The 23,573-nt window shown below is 40.7% G+C and overlaps 1 protein-coding gene across 1 annotated transcript in view; it reads left to right on the top strand.

The window, feature by feature from the left end:
• The window catches only part of Crot (carnitine O-octanoyltransferase), a 29,899-nt gene extending 8,439 nt beyond the window's left edge, over positions 1–21,460 (top strand). The window contains exons 5-18 of the mRNA XM_051152065.1: positions 596–777; positions 1,020–1,144; positions 5,418–5,526; positions 9,158–9,251; positions 10,173–10,298; positions 11,688–11,789; positions 13,787–13,870; positions 13,953–14,060; positions 14,289–14,419; positions 17,583–17,706; positions 18,489–18,567; positions 18,655–18,748; positions 19,410–19,529; positions 20,490–21,460. Of these exons, the coding sequence (XP_051008022.1) occupies positions 596–777; positions 1,020–1,144; positions 5,418–5,526; positions 9,158–9,251; positions 10,173–10,298; positions 11,688–11,789; positions 13,787–13,870; positions 13,953–14,060; positions 14,289–14,419; positions 17,583–17,706; positions 18,489–18,567; positions 18,655–18,748; positions 19,410–19,529; positions 20,490–20,610 (1,599 nt within the window). The 3' untranslated portion in view covers positions 20,611–21,460. The remainder of the gene's footprint in view (positions 1–595; positions 778–1,019; positions 1,145–5,417; positions 5,527–9,157; positions 9,252–10,172; positions 10,299–11,687; positions 11,790–13,786; positions 13,871–13,952; positions 14,061–14,288; positions 14,420–17,582; positions 17,707–18,488; positions 18,568–18,654; positions 18,749–19,409; positions 19,530–20,489) is intronic.
• The last annotated feature ends 2,113 nt before the right edge of the window (positions 21,461–23,573 follow it).

The raw sequence follows: 23,573 nt of genomic DNA, 5'->3' as shown, positions 1-23,573 counted from the left end.
CTAACTACAGTTTGTACCATCAGTTAAAAACAAACAGACAAAACAAAAAACAAAAACAACTCCAGGCAATCTGATACTATCTACATACTTAGGTAAGACACTCAATTACTTGTTGTGAAATGGGACGCATAAAAAGAACTGTCAGAGAAAAGTGTAAATTACTTAGAAGCACACTGAAGGGCCTTGTATTTCTAACTAGAAGTTCATTCAGGGTTTTGTTTGTCTTGTTTTGTTTTGCTGAAGGAACATTATAAACAGCTTAACCACTGTCTCATTAAAAGATGCTTCAGTGGGAAAAAAAAAAAAAGATGCTTCAGTGAGTGTCTGTTGTACTCTTAGGAACCATGTCAGTACCTTGGTGGTTGGTTCATAGGGAGAGCTGGAAAGTAGGATTTGTTAGTGGAGTTAAACCAACTAATATTTAGGAATGTATAGTTCCAAAAGTGAGAAGGAGGAAGGAAGGGAAGTTATCACAGTAACATTGTAATTATCTGTGATGACTTAAAATGTGGAACCGATGTAGCATGCTCTCTTTACTTGCTAGCAGTTACATACTCAAACATCTTGAAGAACTAATGCTCTTCATTTCTTTTAGCTGGAAGAGTGGTGGCTCAACGTTGTCTACCTAGATGTGCGTATACCGTCCCAACTGAACGTGAACTTTGTGGGTCCTTCTCCGCATTTTGAACACTACTGGCCTGCCAGGGAAGGCACTCAGTTAGAAAGAGGAAGTATAATTCTTTGGCATAACTTGAACTTCTGGCAGCAGCTAAGAAGGTAAGAGTGCTAAGGACCCTGGCATATGGGCTGAGCCATGACGTTACGGGCACTAAGGGTCCTTGCATGTGCTGAGCTGTGAACATAAGGACACTAAGGGCCTTGACACAGGCTGAGCTGTGGGCTTGCCTGATGCTGTCGCTCCAGCTCAATTACTTGGGGGGGGGGGGGGAGAATAATAGTTTTCATGGCTTGTAGCAAGTTTTATCAATGGCTTTTTAATTAAAATGCCTTTTTACTAGGGAAAAATTACCTGTACATAAATCTGGAAATGCTCCTCTAGACATGCACCAATTCCGAATGTTGTTTTCCACTTGCAAGATTCCGGGAGTTGCTAGAGATTCGATTGTGAATTGTTTTAAGACTGGTAAGTCAAAAAATTGGACATAGTTGGGAGTTTTTGTTTTGTTTTGTTTTGTTTTGTTTGTTTGTTTGTTTTTGGTTTTTTTTGAAAGGCATTGACATTTGGGTAGTTTTGCTGTGATTTCTAAGACACTATTTTAAACAGTTAGCTTTTCACAAGTTTATCAGAGACTTCCTATGAAACTATCTTTCTCTCATTACTAGTTCAGTGACGCTCTTTGATGACTTTAGCTTGTAGCTGCGTACTATCCAAGGCATTATTTCCTTCACCAGAACCTTTATTTCTACTCCGCAGTAAAGTCTTTTCCTACAGACATGGCCCAGACCCTGTTGGGTCAAAACTCCATCACCTGGGATGTTGCAGTTTCCTCTGTCATTTGGAGCACCTACATCCATCAGTGGTCCACCTTGGCTACTTTTGTATCCACATTGTGATACACCATTTTATGGACCTGCTGTTCTGTACAGCTGTGCTCTTCCTTCTCCTGTGCACCTGTAACATCTTGCTACAATTGCCAATTTATTATCTCACTTAAAGACAGGACTGTTTCTTGCCTTGTTCTCAGTGAACTCCTTTTTTCCCTGAAGGAATTATATTTCCATTTATTTGCATTAAGGCAAGATTAGTTCTACTTGTTTCTGATGCCTTGCTTCCATAAGTACTTGTACCTTCTCTTTCTCAGGAAAAAAAATTACAAAGTATATTAACGAACTCCTCTGTTTCACCTCATGAAGCAAGGACTTGAAAGTTCCTCACTCTGCCTCCTCCTTGGAGCGACAGTAAATCCCTTAGCCAAATCTATATCTCTCTCTGAGTAAGTGGGGAGAATCTGCAGGCAGAATCGACGTTTACTTAAGCGGCTCAAACTGTTTTACCTCTGTATTCCTAAGACTGGAGCAGGTGGGAATAGTGCCTTGTTACTTTTCTAATTTGTGTGAAAATGCCTTGAGTATGGTTTTATCCCATGTGGGGGAAAGTAAAGTCAATTATTTTGCTGTGGTAACTTTCTACAAGGTGAGGGAAAGATGGCATTCTTTTTAGCCTTCCTGCTCTGAATGTCTTATGTCTTGTTCTTTTTGTTTAGTTTTCTTTCCCATGCACAGAAAAGATTCAGGTCGAGTATCCTAAGATAATTAAGCCTTCTATCTGCTGACAATTACTTCATAAAAAGTCACATAACCAGAATGATCAGCCTATCTATGGTAGGGAGAATAATAGTCCTATAAAGATGCCACATCCCAATCTCTGGTGAGGAGGAGTTAAGGTTGTTGGCCTGGAGGAGATGAGGTAATGCTGAACTAATTACATGGATCAAAGAATTATATGGGTTCTTGGAAGAAAAGCAGGTGGCAGCACAGGCAGGTTGTGGTCTTCCCTTGCTGGCTTTGAAGCTGGAAGAAGGGGAGCTGAGGAAGGAAACAGAATCTCTCTAGAGCTTTCAGAAGGAACAGAGCCCACTGTCCTTCTGTCATGGAAAAGCATCCTTTAGATTTATCCTTCAAACACCTAAGATAATATGTTTGTGGTGTTTCAAGTCACTCGTGGCAATTTTTTCAGCAGCCATAAAATATTCACCCAAATATTTGCCCCGTCTGTTTTCCTGTATAGCACAGTTCTGTACTTCACAGCTACGCTGGGGTGTAGCTCAGTGGTAGAGCACTTGTCTCGCACATGTGAGGCCCTGAGCTCAACCCGCATGGCCACAGACAAAACAAATGTCAAGACAACCTTGAGTTTGTATGTGTTAGAGCCTACTTTCTGTTTGTTCATTTCCTTCTCCACTGCCTTGCCAGTTTTCTTGTTTTAGTAGGATGCTCCAATCTGTGTTATCTTTCACACTAAAAGAAAAAAAAAAAAACAACTCTTTTTTTTCCTGCAAGTGTCACATCATGGTCAAAACCAGCATCTCCATGAAGCAGGAAGGTGCAGGCCTGTAATGTGAGACAGGTTGGAAGTCCAAGGCAAGCCGAGGTTGCATAATGGAACCTGCCTCAAAAACAGCCAAGCAACCAGCCTTACACCTCTGTTGCTTTTTCTCGCTTGAACTACTTTTATTACCTACTAGCTGATCTGGTTACGCTAACTTTCTCTCCACTGATCCCATTCCTATAGCCCTTCTTAAAGTACTGCTCAAATCATACAACCACTGTCCTGTGAAAAGCCTTCCATTAGCTTCCTTTCCATCATACTTAACCCTGAAAGCCCTTTCTCAGTCCCAGATGGTCCAGCTCAGCCTGACCTATCACTCTGTACCCAGTCTCTATTGATGCGTCACTGTCCTTTTTTGCACTTAGCAATCAGTTGGCTTTCATCCTAGTATCTTTACAGTTTCCATTCTCTCTGTCTGGCCCTCTCTCTGCAGACTTCCTGTGGCTCATTTTCTCATTTCATTCAGATCTCTTTTCACATTTCCCTGGAAGTTTATTTTGAGGTACCCACACACTTGTTACACACTCTTCCAACTAATTTTTGATTAAATAGGGATCAGGTTTATTCTCTTTTTTTCCTTTCATGCCCTATGTTTTGTAAAGGATGCCAGAAGATGATGGTAATAAAGGGAATCTATGGTAAACGTGAAAGGATCTGGGGATGTTTGAGGAAGTCAGAGAGAAGAAATGGCTTGGAAATATCCTCAGGGGCAAAAATATTTACCTCCCCAATACTAAAGAAGTAGGGTATAAAAGCAGTAATGGCGTTACCAAGAGATAGCCTTTCCTCATAGTAGATAAATAGATGTCAAGAAATCATGTGCATTGAATAAATTCCAACCCATAAACTTTGTTCCAGTGGTACTGTGTGTCTCATCTTTCATCCCTTTGCACTTTCCTGTCCTAGAGACAAGGAGCAAGGACATAGACTGGGAAAATTCCTCCCCTTGATGCTCAGGCATCTAATGATTTTCTCTACAGAAACATTTCATTGTGGAATCATTGCTAGATAGTGCTGCAGTTAAACCATCCCCCGTTCAAGGACTAAATTCTCAGGCCCAGCATTTTAATCCTCCTCTACTTTGTGACTAGATGAGAAATTGGGAAGGTTCAGGGTCCTATGGCCGTAGTTGGCAATTAAATTATCCAATGAGAAATTAACATTCAAATAATCTCAAAGAGGCTGAATGAAGATGATGCTCCAACATTGTAGAGAGTTTTTGGAGAATGTGCAGGTAGCAAACTGTCTCTGTCATCTTCTCATTTGGGAAGCTTCTAACCTGCACTTCCTGTATACTCAGAGACTTCCTTCTCAAGTCTCTGATAGTTTAGTTTTACAGTTAATCTTAGTTGTTTAAGGGTTAAGATGTTTTTAGGTCTAGATTAAGATGTCTTAAGTTGATAGAGATGAGATATGATAGATACTGATTTACATTCAGAACTTTAGATGCACCAAGATAGGAAAGATATTTTCTTCAATGCTGCCAAATACAAATAGCCAAAACACTAAGAATAACATTTATATAATTCCTGATTGTGTCATGGTTCTTCTTGCTGTAGGAAGTTTATTGTATATATGTGTAATAATATAAATGTATATGTAAAAATTTTTTTTGAATCTCAAAGAGAAAGTTTTTCTCTCAAGTGGCTCTTCCAGGATTCCTCAGACCCCCTTCTTTCTTTCCCATTCTTTCAACTAAAACTTAAAAACTCTCATAGCACTCTGGTGTTTCTCACCGTACACAAATACTTGAAACTTAAGGAGTTGAAGAGTCACATGGGCAAATTTCAAGAGCACTGTATTTATAGCCTAGTAAGTGAGATTCTGTTAATGTGTGGTATCTTCCTTGAGCTTTTAGCGATCACACTTGGTCTCAGGCATGACAGGCAAGCAATCTATCACTGAGCTACAACTATAGCTGTGCACTTTTTCTTAAATTGTGTTTTCAGATAAATATAAACATGAAAGTTGTATATTGTGCATATTAAAGGACTACCATATGATGTCAGTACATGTCTATATTGTGAAGTCAAGTAAAGTATGCCTGTCTTCTCAAGCATCTGTCACTCTTTATGGTGGACTGAAAGTCCTTCTGTCCATCTTTTGGAGTACACAGTCCATGGCTATGTGTCTGCTTACCTTGCTGCGAACAAGCACACCAGGATTTATTGTCTGATCGTGGCTTCCTGCTCAGGGACAGTCTCTTCATCCTTCCCTCTTCCGTGAGCACTTTGTCCAGGTGATACACTTTATGTATCACATATGATATGATAAATATTAGAGGAATGATATTCTGTTAGTTGAACATAGCTGTACTAAGTTGTGTGTTCTCTGTGTCCTTTTCCAGAGAGTGAGGGGCAGTCTCCTACCCACATCGCCGTGCTGTGCCGAGGCCGAGCGTTTGTCTTTGATGCACTGCATGAAGGGTGCTTGCTCACCCCACCAGAGCTTCTCAGGTCTTTAAACTACCTTTTAAGGAAATTATGCATCTCTAATCAATTAATTTTGTTCTTTGAAATTTTTTACACATATAGAATGTATTTTTATTATTCTGCCCTTGCTTTCACTTCTCTCTTTGCATCCCTAACATCTCTTCTTTTCCTATACAACTCGCTTTCCCACATTCATAACTATTTGATTTATTGTGACTCATGGAGTTTGACCAGGATTGTCTCATCACAAGTCAGCAGAGGACACACAAGTAAAGACCCTGAGCTACCCTCCTCTGGAATCTGTCAGTAGGCAGTAGTTGTCTTAGGTACTGTCCTATTGCTGCAAAGAGACACCATGTCTAAGACAACTTGGAGAAGAAGGCATTTAATTGGAGGCTTGCTTACAATTTCAGAGGGATAATGCACTGTCATCATGGTGAGGAGCTTAGTAGCAGACAGGCAAACAGGTAGGGCAAGCAGGCAGGAAGGCAGGGCAGGCAGGCAGGCCGATAGGCAGGGCAGGCAGGCAGGCAGGAAGGCAGACAAGCAGGGCAGGCAGGAAGGCAGGCAGGTAGACAGACAGGCAGGTAGGCAGACAGGCAGACAGGCATGGTGCTGGAGAAGAAGCCAGCAGAGAGCCACATCTGATCACAAATTGCAGACTGACAAAGAAACTGGGCCTGGCTGGCATGCTCTTTTGAAACCATAAAGCTGGGCCTCCCATATCAATCACTAACTAAGAAAATGCACTATAGCCCTATCCTACAGGACAGTCTGGTGGGGGCACTTTCTCAGCTGAGGCTCCTTCTTCCCAAAAGACTCTGGCTTGTGTCGAGTTGACATACCACTAGCCAGCACAGCAACCAAGAGGCTGTATTGCTTGGGAGTGTTTCTGGGACCTCCCCGAACAGCAGCTCCTATGGAAGTATCCACACCTCTCACTAGGACTTTTAGTTAGTGACCTGTTGCTTCCAGAGCCAGCATTATGTAGCCTGTGGTGTATCTCTCTTCAAATTTGTTTTTGGGTTTTTAATTTGGATACAAGGTAATAGACTTGCATGGCTTTTTCATACCTGCTTTTAAAAAATAGCTAAATCTTTTGAAATTAAGACACAAGTATGTTATCTTATCCCTTCTCTTTTCTCTCTCTGACACCTTCCCATGCATACCCACGCCCCCTTGCTCTCTTTTAAATCTATGGCCTCTATTTCATTAATTGTTCACACATGCACACACATGCTTATATACACACACAGCCAATATCAAGTGGTCAGCCCTGAAATTATTTGCATACCTGTTTCATTTTAGTTAACCGACCCTCTTGTGTCCCCTGCATTCCTGTTTAAACCTTCCTGGTCATTCCAGCAGGAGGGTCAGGAGTTAAGGTATTCAGGATCATGCTGGCCTTAGCCAGCTCCTGATGGTACTTGGACTATCTGAGGAGACTCTCAGACCACTGTGTTGGGTCCCTTAGACCTCAAGCTTTTGCTTGGGTTTTTAAAAATAAGTGTTCAGAATTTTCTTTAAAATGAAACTAAGTTATAAAATAAGAGTTTCATACATGCTTTTCTTAAAAGTAGTTAAATTTTCAATTTTACCAGATATAGATGTATGTGTTTTAGTTGGAGAAAATGAAAATATTATATATACTATCAATCCCATCTCCCTACTCCAGAATTACTTACTATTATTAGTTTAGTGTGTCCCATCCTTCCAAATCAATTGAAGTAAATTTACTTGTACTATTTACTGTTATTATGTGCCTTTTTACGGTATTACACAATGTTTCAAAACATAAAGAGACCCAGTCACAGGGTGAAGACCTCAACAGCTTAGCTCCTAACTGTAATTATGAAGATCATCACCTTTTCAACTATATCTTATTTTTATTGGCTTATAAAGAATTGGGTTTCATTATGATATTTTTCAAGCACAATCAGCTTTTGCTTCTCTTTCCCAATCTTTCTTGTTCATTCCCCATTCTACACAGTGAGTCCAGGACAGCCAAGGCTGCACAGAGAAACCCTGTCTCCAAAAACAAACAAACAACAAAGAAACCAAACAACAGCAATATACATCACCACACAGGTGATTACTCAAAATACAGTAATGAAATAGGCTACTGGGAAAACCCTTATACAAGACTTAGGTGTCTGAGTTATACTCAGAGGACTTGGCAAGTCACGGGCTGTGTTTCAAACACTGCCATGGGCAAGGACAGGTGCCCAACATGGTTTTGTAAATAAGCAGGCTGGCTGGTGTATGAATGCTGTAGTGCTCTGTACATGAAAGCTCCATCTTGGATTGGTGTTTTCTGCACAGGATAGGATGAGGCTGACTTGCCCTTCTGCTTATTAAAAGCAACCCTTAATTAGATAAACAGCCCTTAATTTGAATGTTATCCAGCTTATTAAACCTTCCCACAAGAGCTTTATTTTTGTATTCTTTAATTTTTTTTTTTTTTTTTATCCTCTGAAGTAAGCAGGAAGAGAGGCAAGGCAAGCTCTCTCCATAGATGCAGGTGGTTTGATGAAGAAATCATGTACTTACAGAATACTATCAGTTTGAAAATAGAGCTGGATGGTGGTGGCGCACACCTTTAATCTCAGCACTTGGGAGGCAGAGGCAGGTGGATCTTTTGAGTTTGAAGCCAGCTTGGTCTACAGAGTGAATTCCAAGACAGCCAGGACTATGTAGAGAGATCCCGCCTCAAAAAAGCGGGAGAGAGAGACAGAGAGAAATTTTTGTTGCAGGTAAATTGTTTCTGCATTAGTGTTAAAATACAAATAAACAGAAGACACTGTGTCCATCATTTCTGAATGATGAAATCACAAAAAGAATGCAACTGCCGCTGTTTATTGATCATTTATTTAGCAGCAATAATCTTTTGAGTAATCCCTGGATATTTTAAAGTTGTAGCTTCTTATCATATGATATGAAAAAGAAGGGCAAAATCTAAAGCTCTGTTGATTGTTGACTAATGAAAGTATCTTCACATGCAAACCCTGTTATTCACCTGATATGTTTAAAGATAGAAACACTTTATCCTCTCCCAGTGGACTCTTTAAACAACGTGAGCTTCTTCCCACCCCCTTATTTAGTCTTCCTTTGAGAAATGAGGTATAGTCCAGACTGTACTGGAATTACACTCCCTGTGCCACCATACATAGCTAAGTCTTTAGAATAATATTGTCAGCACTAATACAATGATACTTTATTAAACCATTCAAAATTGGCTACGTGATACTTCCTTTCTGGATAAAACAAATAATAATTGAGCATACAGTAAGTTCTCTGGTTTTATATATGTGCACACAACTTTTAATTACAAGTACATAGTAGCTGTAAGATTAACTAACTACCAAAGTACTTTTTCAGGTTCTCCCATAGAGAAAGTGTTTATTTATCTGAACCCTGGAAATACACATTTCAATGTTTAAATTATATCATTTAAGTTTACTTTTAAATACATTATATTGTCCAATATACTTTTGCTATAAACAGAATACATAATCACTATACACACACACATACACACACACACATATACACAAATATTTGGCGTGTGTGTGTGTGTGTGTGTACAGGCTTCTGTAGCTCCTATGTGTCCTGTCCATGCTCTTTTTGAGTATGTTTTTCTTTAATCTTCTATTAGACAACTTACGCATATCCACAAGAAATGTTGCAGTGAACCTGCTGGACCCAGTATAGCAGCGTTAACTAGTGAGGAGCGAACGCGATGGGCAAAGGTAATAATTTATGCTGTTCTTTTTGTATGCTAATTTTATTTTTTGTTTTTATTCTTTGAGACTTTTAAATAGTATATTTTTATCATATTCTTTCCCATCCCTCAACTCCTCCCAAATTCTCTTCCCCCTTTCCACCTGCCCAACTTTATGGTTTTTCTCTCTTAAAAATGAAAACAAGGGGCTAGAGAGATGGCTCAGGGGTTAAGAACACTGACTGCTCTTCCAGAGGACCTGGGTTCAATTCCCAGCACCCACATGGCAGCTCACAACTGTCTGTAATTCTTGCTCCAGAGAATCAGACTCCTTCAAATAGACATGAGCTGTCAAAACACCAGTATACATTAAATAAAAATGAATCCATTATACAAAAATGAAAAAGCCACTAACAACAGAGTCACATTTGTGTTTGCCAACTACTTCTGAGCACGAGGCCTGTGTGGAGTGTGGTTGACCCACTCCATTGGAGACAATGGATTTCCCTCTCCCAGAAGTTAACCTTGGTGCATAGCTTGGTTGGGGTGGGCCTTTGTGCCCACTTCCCCGCCGTCGTGCTGGGATTTTGGTCTGGCTAGAGCCTGTGCAGGACTTGTGCATGCTGCCACAGTCTCTGAGATCATATGTGCATCTGCTTTGTTGTATCTGGAAATTGCTGTTTCATTAAAATTGTCCAGCACCTCTGGCTCTTACAGAGTTTCTGTCTTCTCTTCTGCACAGACCCCTGAGCCTTGAGGGGAGGGTGATAGAGACGTCCATTCAGGGCCGAGCATTGCAAGGCTCTCCCTCTGCATACTGTCTCATCGTTGATCTGTGATAGTTATAATCTTTTGCTGCTCTTAATAAACCTTCTCTAACAAACCCTTGATATTTTCTAGATTTTTTTATATTTAAATTGTAATAGTTAATAATCTCATTGCCCTTTAGGCAAGAGAATATCTGATTGGTCTTGATCCAGAGAACTTGACTTTATTAGAAAAAATTCAAACCAGTTTATTTGTGTATTCTATGGAAGACACCAGTCCATATGTAACTCCAGAAGATTACTCCCAGGTAACTGTCTTGTTCTGTTATCTTCCTACACAGTTCTCTCGAGGACTCTTATTATCTGTTGAACATGAGAAGAGTTTTTCTTTTTTTTAATCAGAGTCTTAGAATTTTACTCATCTAGGAACTTCATTATGTATCAAATTGAATCCCATACATGTGAATAGTGCTCTGTAAATACTTGATGTTTAAATCTGGTTAGATGTATTTTAACCTTGTTTATAGAAGTGTGGCTATTATTTGCATACATGTTAGTGTTTCCTAACCCTTTTCATCAATTACATACATAGAATATTTGTATGGTACACTGAGGCAACGTACCTTGTCTCCACAGCTGATATAAGACTCTGCCTATAGCCCACACCAGTGTACCTGCACCAATAGGGGTAGGGGGTTTATCTTAAGAATTTTATCACCCTTGCAAGTAATCGGTCATATCATTCAGTTTTATTGCATACACTGACTGTTTAAGTCAATTTAAGTACAAATGTGGCTTATTTATATTTCTTTATTTTCCAACCCTGGATAATGCTTTTACCTCCTGAGAAACATAGTCACCATATCACTAAAGTCTTGTCTTTTGGAAGAATGTGTTATTTCATATTACATTTATCAGTATTAGATTATAGGGGAGGAAAATCCAGGGTTAAAAACCTTGTAGTTAAAAAAACACACACAAATTTTTAGCTATATTTTAGAGAGGAGGAAATACTTAAAGTACCATGTAAGGAATAGTTGAGTGTTATTCAAACCATAATCCATACTTGGAAACACACAGATTGTAGCTCTCACACACGCATGCACACACGCACGCACGCACGCACGCCCACACACATTTAATTGAAGTCTCATAAAACAGTGACTATATTTACTGTCTGTCATGTACTCTACTATTTCTACTTTGCTTTATTGTGTGTAAGGAATATTATTCTGCTGTGAATTGTATCATGGCTCATTAGTATGCCAAGACTTACAGTTTGAAAAAAATTGTCTAAGTAGCATATGAGTTGTTAGGATATTTTACTTTTAACTCATTCTGCTTTTAATTATATGTATGTTCTGGGAACATTAATGAACAATGCATTAGCATTTTATTTTCTGGATAGATTTTCATATCTTGAGATTTGAGAAATAGCTGAAGCCAGACCCAGAATTATTATCTATTGAATCTTAACAAAACTACCACTTTATTAAATTTGGTTATTTAAAAATAAAAAGTAAAATGGTACGCATTCTTTTTTTTTTTTTTTTTTTTTGGTAAGGCCTATTTTTTTTCTTTCTTTCTTTTTTTTTTTTTATTAATTTATTCTTGTTACATCATGGTACGTATTCTTAAGCCTACTAATAAACCAATGTCAAAACACTTTTAATTTGGAAAAATAAAATGTCTTATAGATTTTCGAAATGCTTCTTGGTGGTGATCCAGGAGTACGCTGGGGTGACAAATCCTATAATTTGGTTTCCTTTGCTAATGGAATATTTGGCTGTTGTTGTGATGTGAGTATGTTGTTTAAAAGGATGCTAACCCTCCTCTTTAATTTATTACATTAACTCGAGAGTAATAAACTACAAATACTTGTATCATACTGTAGTGTACTGTAAGTAAACACCTCTTTAGTTTTATGTTGTTATAATAAAAAGTTTTGGTCTAAATTGTCCATGAAAACAGAACATAGGTTAACTTCTTCTGTTGTAGGCCAATAGTTTGGAGCATGTCTGCAGAAAGTATTTTGAATGTTATTTTTGTATGAAGTAAATCCTTAAAACTTACTGTTATCAAGTAGTTCTCCCCAGGGAAGAGCACACCAACTGTCTGTCCAGTAACAAATGGTCATTCCTGAAACATACAAGTGACATTATATAGACTGAGTAGGTTATAGTTAGAAATACATATATATGCATGTGTATGTATACATATATACACAGACATACATATATATGTGCAAATATCAGCCATTAATGAAAAAGAGGCCCTGAATTTCAAAGAGAGAAAGGAGGGGCATATGGAAATATTTGGAAGGAGGAAAGGGAAGAGGAAATGATGTAATTATCTGAAAAGGAAAGGAAAAAAGACTTTTAAAAACCAGTGATGAAATTGAAAACCTATTTTCTTGCTAAAATTCACATCCTAACTTGAAAGATACCATCTAGGGTTATATACGTGTTATTTGTTTAGCATAAAGACTACATAGCTGTTTTCCTAAAATGATTGGATGTTTGGATGACTAGACTATAAATAATAAAAGGTCTAAAGATTGCTACCATTTTACCATTCTAAAAACAAAACAAAAACGAGTGCTTTCCTTGTCCCTCCTTTTTCGTTTCCCATGGACTTGACCAGCTCTGTCTCCCATTTGTAAGGAAAAGAAACAAAAGAAAAATGCAAAGCGTCAGGCTTGCAGTGGGCTTTTGTCTGTTTCAGTGGTGTGTGGATCAGATCGAACAAAGGCTTTGTGTACATTCCAGGCATTACAGCCCCGATCTAGTCAGTGGCTTTATTGATCATAATTTATTCAGTTTTGTCTGATGAAATTTCCTCTGGTGTTAGCTTAAGAAGATGTTGGTGTAGTTATATTCTTAGATATGGATAACACAGATGTAGAGTGTCTAAATATTTTCACTATAAAGATAGTTCCTTGTTTTTGCTATGGGGCTGTTTTTCAGGTGGACTGCCTGATGTGGTTATCACACTTACAGCTTTAGGGTCACTGTAGCTCTCCTAGCTGTGTGACTCCAATAACAAACATGTCAGGAAATAACCAACCTGTTCCAGTAGCTCCAGAAAAGGTCCTGAAATACTTCTCATTGTCTGTTATTGGCTTGTGTGAGACACAGTCCTTGGGGCTTTGTGTGCTCTCAGTAGTCTGCCCTAGGCCAGTTGGAGCCTCATGGGCAGTAATCGTCCCCTTCAGCGTCATACAGAGGGATCTGGTGCTTGCCTAAAGAATGGTGAAGTCGCTCTTATCCCAGAAGTAGGTGGAGATAAAGGAATACAGCCCATCTCTCCCACAGTCGCTTAACATTTCCAGCTATTTCTGCAATATCTAAGCATTCATGGGGGTCTGTACACAGTGGTACTGCTTTCTAGCACTTAGTGGTTGTCTCTCAGCTAAAGGTGTTCGTGCTCATCTTAATTGCCATAGTCTGGCGTTCTCACCTGATTACTACACTGTTCTTATAATTCCAGAATATTCTCACATGACACAGGGTGCACCTTCTCCAACTCCCAGCAACTTCTCTAGATTGTGTTTACTGTTACACATCCAAAATTCCAAGAGTGCTCCTCTGTGCTTTCAGCTTTGAACACTTGTGTTCATTTTTCCCTTGTCCGGAAAAGAAGTGGATCTTACTCGGTAGGACAGAATTGTATCATTAGGAAGCCAACTACTGGAAGGTGGGCATGCCTTAGTCATTAAAAGTGAAGAAAGGAAAAAAAATGCCAGGTCATATTTTAATTGATACAAACGACATGGAATCTTGTGTTCCCATTTCAGCACGCTCCTTATGATGCAATGGTTATGGTGAACATTGCCCATTATGTTGATGAGAGACTCTTAGAAACTGAAGGAAGATGGAAGGTATGTCAGAACAAGTCCAGCATCTTTTTCTGCTAGTGTTTTTTTTCCCCCCACAGATATATTTAAAGTCTTCTATTTTCAGGGTTCAGAAAAAGTCCGGGATATACCACTTCCAGAGGAGCTGGTTTTCACTGTGGATGAGAAAATACTAAATGACGTCTACCAAGCCAAAGCCCAGCACCTCAAAGGGGTAAGCTCAGTGTTCTTTGTACATTAGTAATGTTTTCTCTGCCAGCTGCCATAGATGAAGAGGTGGCTACTACCCAAGCATGGCGTCACTAAACATTTTAAAAGTATAACCTCAATACCTTTAATTCTTTATGTCTGATTATTAATGCAAATAATAATTTCATTTGCTTTGAACTTTCAGTTTGAGCTTTCCGTGGTTTTTTACTGTTCCTGTTTAATTTTCTGTTAGGTGTCTGATGTACAGATAGCATCATATGCTTTCACACCTTTTGGCAAAAAGCTCACTAAGAAGGAAGCACTCCACCCTGATACCTTTATTCAGCTTGCACTTCAGCTCGCCTATTACAGACTTCATGGACGGTAAGCCATTTCTTCTCCTTGTTCATACCTCATTGCCTAGGGTGTGTGTTTTACAGGCCCGTTGCTTCCTAACTCCGCCGTGGGTTTCTCACTTTTCCTTTTCTTTGGGAGTCTCATCAGTTTAGTAGAGCCCCAACTATGATAGTTGTGTGCGTTTATCCCATTGATTCCTTGTCACGACCGTTTGGTATTCTGAAGGATCCACTTTCTAAGAACGCTTTACCATGTGAAAGCATTGTGCACATTGCTGCCTTGTAAACAGTCCCTACTGTTCTGTCGAATGTCATTTTCCTTCTTCAGCACATCCTTTGACCCACGCAGTTACATTTTGATCCAGTACAGTTTTCTTTTTCTTTTGGTGCTTATCATAAAAATCAAACAAATCCAGCAGTGACGATTTTCCCATTTTCTTCTAAGATTTTAAAGCTGTTAGTTCTTACTATAGGTCTGGGATCCACTTCAGTTCTTTCTTTACACCATGTAAGGAAAGAGTCTATATGTTAGGATTCTTCATGGAGTCAGTCTATTTTGTGTAGGCCTGTGCAGTTAAGGGATGACACTAGCCTGGAAATTGACTTAACATGGTTACAGAGGCAGTGAGGTCCAATCCGGAAACAGCAAGTTGTTGCTGTGATTCCATGTCAGGACACATTCTTGCAAAAGGAGGCAAACGACATGTCCAAGTCCAGACAAATTCTGAAGGCCCAAAGACCAGGAGCTCCAGTGTCCAAGGGCAGGAAAAGACAGATGGTCCAGCTCCTATGGTGATATTTTCTATCCTCTGAGTGGAGCCTGACTCTACCTGTGCTCTCGATACATGAGGTGATGCCCCCAACCCATGGCAAGAGCAAACTTTCTCCTGCATACAGCCACTAATGTCATCTGGAAACACTCTCGTCTTCTGGGCATGTGCTCTTCCAAGGACGTTAGTACATGAAATTAATTAGCATGGGGTCATGCCTTTTCCAGTAGAAATCCATGCTCACTGGCACTGTGGGAGACACTGTGCTTTCCCTGGTTGCATGGGCTTTGTACCACTTTTAAAACTCAGTTGGCCTGTATGCCCACCTTTTTTTTTTTTTTTTTTTTTTAATTAGAGGCTTTGTTACAAATTTGTAAGCTGAAGAGATGATTTGTTAAACATTGTCCTTCTTTACAGGATTATTCTGTCTATTTTGGATTTCTTAAAATTGTGTGTAAATTTTAGAATGAATTTTTCCACTTTTACAAAAAACAATATTGAGATTTGCATGTAGTCTTTAAGCTACTTTTAGTTGTACTGCCATCTAGAATGTAGGTTTAAGTCTTCACTTTTTTTTTTTTCACCAGTATTTACTTTTCAGTGTCCAGTCCTATTCGGTTCTTTAAATTTAATCTTGATAATTTTACTTTTCTTAAGTGGACTGGTTTTCTAAATTTCTGTTCATCACAAATGTGAAGAAGAAATATAGATGATTTTTTTCTGTTGATTTTACACCCTCAGATGTCATGGTATTAGCTCTCACCATATTTTGGGGGGAAGTTCAAGACAGGGTTTCTCTTTGTAGCGTTGGCTGTCCTGGAGGACCAGACTGGCCTCAAACTCACAGAGATCTGGTTGCTTCTGTCTCCTGAGTGCTGGGATTAAAGATGTGCGCCACCACCGCCACCGCTGCCACCACCAGCACCACCCAGCTGCTCTCACCATTTTTTCAAACAAACTTTTTTTGGGGGTTTCTAAATATGAAATCAGCTGCTCTGTGACAAGTGGTGGTTTTCTTTATTTCCAGCTTGCATGCTTTCCTTTCTCTCTCATGGTGTGTGGTGCAGATGGAGGTGGAAAAGTAGACATCCTCTCCTCCTTTTGTTAGCTGTGTTTTCATATATACCCTTATGATGCTGAGGAGCTGGCCTTTCGAGTACACACTGTTTTCAAATGCTTTTCTCTATGGACTGAGAGACGTGGATGGGCCTCTTTGTGACCTTGGCCGCTCCCATCCTGGCTGTGTCATCCTGGCTGCCACAGACACCATGGAATGCCTTGTTCAGTGTCTTTGCCTTACTAGTAACTTCCTGCTCAATTCTGCAGTCTTTCTGTTCATGAATCTTGGGAAATATGAAATTCCTTAAGAGAGGAAAGTAGCAATAAACAACTTCTCTAACTCAAACTATTTTTATCTTCTCTCCGTATATTGGTCTGTAAGTCCTGGCTTTCTTGACAAGTTGGCAAAGCCATGATCAACCTTTAAAAAAGAACCCCACTTTTCTTACTTCTGTAAGATTGGCTTGCTGCACACTGGCTCATTACAACCAGCATTGTAGATGTCAGACAGCACGCCTGTGTGAGCGTCCACATGTCACACCTGGTTGGTCTGTCTTTATATATTTAAGTAGAAGAATTTCTTTCCTCGTCTTCCTTCTATTGCATTTTACTTAATGAAGAAACTGGGTCATTTCTCTGTACTTTTGGTACTTTCCTGAATCCCCCATGTTCTCTAGTGTGAGGCTCTGTCTCTTCACTCTCTGTCTAGCCCACTCCATAGGGCCATTCCCACCATGGTAGTTGGCTTTTTCAGAGCAAGGAAGTAAAAAAGAGAACTCTCTTCGTACCCTAAGAGCCCTTTACTTGTGCTGTATTCTCTGGAGGTCACTAACTCCAGTCCACACTCAGCATGTGCCAAAGCATGACTAGCAGGAAGCACAGGCCACTGGGGCCATCTGGGAGAACACCTAGCACAGCCTATGATGCATACAACCTGAACGCAGCTGAGCCTTTCAAAACAGCCTATGGTAGCCGAGTGGTGGTGGCGGTGCATGCCTGTAATCCCAGCACTCGGTTGGGGGGGTGGGCAGTGGCAGGTGGATCACTGTGAGTTTGAGGCCAGCCTGGTCTACAAAGCAAGTTCCAGGACAGCCACGGCTACACAGAGAAAACCTGTCTCAAAAACAAAACAAAAGAAGGAAGGAAAGGAAGGAAGGAAGGAAGGAAGGAAGGAAGGAAGGAAAGTAGCCTATACTATCAGACTGTTTTCTTACTTTTGGTTTTGAAAACAGCCTTTGTTGAAAGTCTCAATTCTGGACTGATTTGTAGGCTTTGTCTGTGATCAGAAAATTGCTTTACTATGTAACTGTATTTGAAACAACATTAGACCATTTTCTTATGGTACTCTTAAAATTGTTTTAGCCCTGGTTCCTGCTATGAAACAGCTATGACAAGATATTTTTACCATGGCCGAACAGAGACTGTGCGATCTTGTACAGTAGAGGCCATCAGGTGGTGCCAATCCATGGAGGACCCCTCTACCAGTGTGAGTATTGGAAAGAAAAAATGCACAGGACTGGCCTTTAGTTAGTTTGCTTCTGTTCCCTGGTTCATTTTAAGGCATTTTCCCCTTTAAGTTTGCCAAGTATTAATTTGCCACTGAAGTATGTACCCAGGCAGAATAGGCAGCAGATCTGAAAAGCCCATTTGTGTCATTTTCTAAGGCAGAAGTCTTCAGCACCGAGTTTTTCAGCACTGTTGCTCTCCCTCTAGACCAGCATCAGTACAGTGCAGAACTTTCCAGACCTTTAGTAGGAGGCTCTCCATCATGTAGCTGGATGTCTAGCTCTTTGAAGTTACTAGGACCAGAGGTGGTGAATGTATTTCCTTTTGAATGTTTTTAAGTATTTAGACAACAGTGTGTTTCTTCCCTGTTATTTTGAATTTTTGCCTGTTTAATTTGTAGAGACAAAATTTACACAGAGGTTATTTTTGCAGTTATGTTTTAATTTTGAGATTCCACTTGGCTTACTAATATTATAAGTATCTCAGAGCAGCCACAGCACTGCTCTTTCCAATCCCAGGAAGGAAGAAAACAAAACAAAACAAAAAAAACACAAGGCTTTTGGGGCAGAAAAGGCAATGGGATTAAGGAAAGGCAGATGCATAACCCTGAGTTCTACCCAGGAATCTTCTCTCCTTTTCCCCGTTACCCCAATTCTAACAATGAGTCTAGTCGCCATTTTTGATGTTTATTTAGGTTTTAAACAGTTATTGACTTGATTTACATATTTGTTTTCAAAATTACTGTTTTCATTCTTGACACAGCTCCTCGAACGGCAGCAAAAGATGTTACAAGCTTTTACGAAGCATAATAAAATGATGAAAGATTGTTCAAATGGCAAAGGTACTGAAGCTTAAATTTTTCTTGTTTAAAAAAAAATCTTTCATTGGAAGCTCTTTTTCTGACTTCAGGTTTGGGATTTCATTGCAGGATTTGACCGTCACCTTTTAGGTCTCTTGCTCATAGCAAAAGAGGAAGGTCTCCCTGTCCCAGAGCTGTTTGAGGACCCACTCTTTTCCAGAAGGTAACCTGGGGGAGTGGTCCATCATGGGCACCACGGGGTTCACTCTGGGCTAGTGGTCCATCATAGGCACCACATGGTTCTCTCTGGGGGAGTGATCCATCATGGGTACCATGTGGTTCTCTTTGGGCTAGTGGTCCATCATGGGCACTACGTGGTTTTCTCTGGGGGAGTGGTCCATCATGGGTACCACGTGGTTCTCTCTGGGGGGTGTGGTCCATCATAGGCACCACATGGTTCTCTCTGGGGAGTGATCCATCATGGGTACCATGTGGTTCTCTTTGGGCTAGTGGTCCATCATGGGCACTACGTGGTTTTCTCTGGGGGAGTGGTCCATCATGGGTACCACGTGGTTCTCTCTGGGGGGTGTGGTCCATCATAGGCACCACATGGTTCTCTCTGGGGGAGTGATCCATCATGGGTACCATGTGGTTCTCTTTGGGCTAGTGGTCCATCATGGGCACTACGTGGTTTTCTCTGGGGGAGTGGTCCATCATGGGTACCACGTGGTTCTCTCTGGGGGAGTGGTCCATCATGGGTACCACGTGGTTCTCTCTGGGGGGTGTGGTCCATCATGGGCACCACATGGTTTTTTTTTTTTTTTCGGTTGTTAAAGGAATGCAACATCTGCAGTCTAATAACATCTTTTCTTTGTTCCACACAGTGGAGGAGGCGGCAATTTTGTTCTCTCAACAAGTCTGGTTGGTTACTTACGAGTGCAGGGAGTTGTGGTTCCCATGGTCCACCATGGGTACGGGTTTTTCTACCATATCAGAGATGACAGGTGAGCCCACTCCCCTTGATTCCCAGGGTAGAGTAAGAACACGTGCATTCAGTAGTGTTCCACATGGTGACTTGAGTCATGTTTCCTGTCCTTTACTACAGGAGTAGACCCTCTGTCACCTCGGTATTTAACAGGCATTGATATTTCTCTACTCTGCTCTTGAGATTCTTGTAAAATCACTCTATGGGGACATTTATGTGGAATGATATTTCAGAATGTTTCAATTGCCATGTCATCATCTGTGAAACCTGCACATTTAAAAAATATACTTATACAAGATATTTTTGGCAAATTAGGATTCATAACAGTATGTGTCCCTTTGTATGCGTGTATCTCCCCTGCAGACTGGAGTCAGGCTTGGGGCACTTCATGTGGGATGCAGAAACTGGGTAATAGTATATGTAGACATTGGCATTTCAGTTTCCAAGATTTTGTTTCCATGCATTTCCTTCTGGAGAATTGCATTAGCTGATTTCTTGTTGTATGATGTGTGCACAGTTAGTCATATAAGTGACACTTGTCACTGTTGGCCACTGAAAGCCTGGATTGTATATCACAGTAGGATTCAGTTTGTGCACACTGATATACCAATTAAAACTTAAACAACAAGTTATACATGGATCTTGAAATTTTTTCACAAAAGAGTTCAAGGATCAAAATAACAATTGAGTGTAGATAAACATTTTTACATATTCCCTGAGAAACAATAGGTTCTGTGTGACACCCATTCACCTGAGGCTACTTGTGGCCTAATTGTCCTCGGGTTTGTCTAACCCATTAAGGCAAGGATTCCATAGCATTGTGTAAGTGTATGTAACTGGGGCTTTGTCTTCTTGTGTCAAGTTACATATACCTAACATCATAAAGAATCCACGTTTTATGTGTGAGCAGCTAGATGGAACATCCACATTTCAACCTAAAACCTATGGCGTGACCATTCATGTGTTGTGTATTTCACAGGTTTGTGGTGGCGTGTTCAGCCTGGAGATCATGTCCGGAGACTGATGCAGAAAAGCTAGTTCGGATGACTTTTCAAGCTTTCCATGATATGATGCAGCTGATGAACACTGCTCATCTTTAGAGAGATTGCAGAAACTTGGTACGGAGAGTAGGATCGTGGTACTACGCAGGATGAATGTTCACTTAAAGGAAACTTGTTAAATGTAGGATTAGTACATGCTCTCTAGGTTCAATCTGCCTTAGAAGACAGAGACATCTTAAAGCCTCCTGTGTTGCAGCGACAATGCAAAATCAGACTGAGTGAATCCAGAACTATGCAGTGTTTAATATAAGCCTCAACAATGCAAATTTGTATATTTTAACAATGCAAATCCTACCCTAATGTTAAAATATCTTTGTTGGCACATGTATAGGTTGCAAGTCCTCTGCGGACATAATGATAGAGTCTACTTTCTAAGCACTTTAATATTTTCTTATCGCCAGAGGGTAAAAAGCACATGGTTAGATGCTAATTTCCCTGACGTCAGTGCCTTCCACACCCAGCACAGAACACAAGCCTATTTATTAGGCTTTGTGGGAAAAACACTACTATTCCGAAGTGATCTAAAATAGCTCCTTTGAACAGACAAAAGAATCAAGTTGTATTGGAAATTTTTACACTAACACAGAAAACAATCTTAGCAAAACTCATTAAGATACATTTAACTCATTTTGTGACTAAAATTAAGGCACTTCCATTTAAACCTAATTGTTAGAGCCGGTGACTTTCAAAGGGTTAAATGTCAAATGTGGTTCTCAGGACTTCACAGTGGTTTCACATCACTGTTGCAGTTTGTGGCTTATATTCTCAAAGAATAAACATCCAGAATCCTGTAGCTTCTCAGCTTATGTTGGGGGGTGGTATTCCTGTTTGTTTTCTTTGCATTTTCTCATATCAGCTAAATATTATGTAATAAACCACCTACAACTTAGTGTCTGTGCTGAAGAGATGGCTCAGAGATTAAGAGTGCTGGCGGCTCTCCAGAGGACCCAGGTTCAGTTCTGTGTGGATGGCAACTCTGAAACACTTGTAAAAGTCAGGTGTGTGTAATGCATCCTTTGAAGTGAATGTGAGACCTTTCCAATCATCAAGAAAGAAAATGGGAAATCCTCCCTTTGGAAGGGGTCTCGCATCTTGTAGTGTGTACCCAGGGTGCTACAGATGGAAGCTATCTTTGGAAAGGAAGTGTTTTAGACTGGTTTAGAGGTCAGAACCTCTCGCACATACCTCTCTGAGATTACAGATAGTACTGGCTTGGGTTAGCTACCTGTGACTCCAACCTGGCACAGCAGAATGTGAGAAGTCGGAGATAGGGCACTTGTCATCTGAGAACAAGGATATGATCAGCAGTTGGCAGAACTGGCCAGGGTTAGGACTGGAGACAGGTGTTCCATTTCCCTCACTGTGCTCCCAGTCTGTGCCCTGCCTGCAGGTGCCTGCTAAGGGAGAATTGAACAACTCAGTAGCTCCAGCTGTTGTCCTGACAGATATGTAGAGCTTTAGAAAGGAGGGTGTTCCCACAGCTGTTGTTTTATATTTTGTTTTGATATGGGGGCACATTTTTGGTTTTGGGGGGTTTTTTTTGTTTGTTTGTTTGTTTTTGAGATGGGGGTCTGTCTATGTAGTCCTAACTATCCAGGAATTCATATATGTAGACTAGGCTGGCCTTGAACTCATGGGGGTCCACCTACCTCTGCCTCCTGAGTACTGAGGTTAAAGGCATGTACCTCCACAGCTTGCTCCAAAGCAATTTTCCTCAGCTCTAGCCAAGTCCCTCTGTTGGAAGGCCAGTACCACGAATGGAGCACAGAACACCACAGTTCTTTCTTGCAGGATATCTGGTCAAACTGTGAACCCTGAGACTGTGTTCTTTACTGTGTTCTTTTCTAGTTGTGGTATGGCTCACCCCTAGCACACACCTTTAATTAAGAGTTTTCCCTATGAGCATATAAAGGAGAGGAAGTCCCCCTCAGTCACAGTCATAGGGGAAGGGAGTAAGGGGAAAATGGGAGGGAGGGAGGAACGGGAGGATACAAGGGATGGGATAACCATTGAGATGTAATAAGAATAAATTAAGAAAATAAAATTTAAAAATTAAAAAAAAACAAAAAGCAAGCAAACAAACAAGAAAAAAAAGAGTTTTCTGTTTGAATATTGTAAACAGGATTAAATAAAGTCAACCATAGGTCATGAGGCTGATCAAGCAACCAGTTGACAGTGAGTGACCATAGGAGAGAACCATAGAAAGTGAGGGGAAGTCAGGAGGAGGGATGCACAGGACGTAGAAGGGAGGGGACATTAAGTTTGAGGGTGTTTTGTGATGATGTGGGAAAGGAGGCTACCCTTTTCCTTCTGGGACGCTGGCTGAGGAGGATGGTCTGCTGGGTGCTTTCTCTGCCTCTCTGAGCTAGCAAGTTTTCACCCCAGCCTCTGGCTCCTGAGTCTCTATTGGTAAAATTAAAAAGATTGAGATTTTGTTAAAAACAACAGTTCTTGCTGCTGCTGCTGCTGTATGTACCTCAGGTATCTAACTGATAGGGCAAGAAGAACATGGTTTCCACTACTTCTCTGACTGTACGGGTGTCTGAGGAGCCGTGACCAGCTTTATACCTCCCACCTCTCTTTCTTGATGCCTGCTACAACTGAAGGTGTCAAAGGTGGAAGAAAGCCCTAGCTCCCACCAGCACTCTGCCAACACACCGGCCCGACAGGGTTGAGTGGAACAGTGCCCATACCAGCCATAGCCCTGCTCCTGTATGTGCGCTGCCACATCAGAGACGAACCCCACGGTGCCTCCTGCTACATACACACTTCTTGCTGCGTCTCCACCATGCATTCCAACAAACTATGTACTGTCAGGACGGACAAGCACTGCTGAGGGCGGGGTGCAGTGTTTCTTGTCTCCGCCACATTCCATTAAACGCTTCCTGCATCCATACCACTGACTGACTCGTCAGAGGAGAAGTGCTGCAGTAGCTTCACCACCCCTAGGGTGGCCGATAGCAGAGGCCCTAGCTAGTAGCAGAGGTGGCACAACTGTGCTA

This window comes from Acomys russatus, chromosome 10 (assembly GCF_903995435.1).
Source record: "Acomys russatus chromosome 10, mAcoRus1.1, whole genome shotgun sequence".
Taxonomy (NCBI): Eukaryota; Metazoa; Chordata; class Mammalia; order Rodentia; family Muridae; genus Acomys; species Acomys russatus.
Note: the sequence above shows the minus strand (reverse complement) of the source record. Positions and strands in the feature narration are given on the sequence as shown.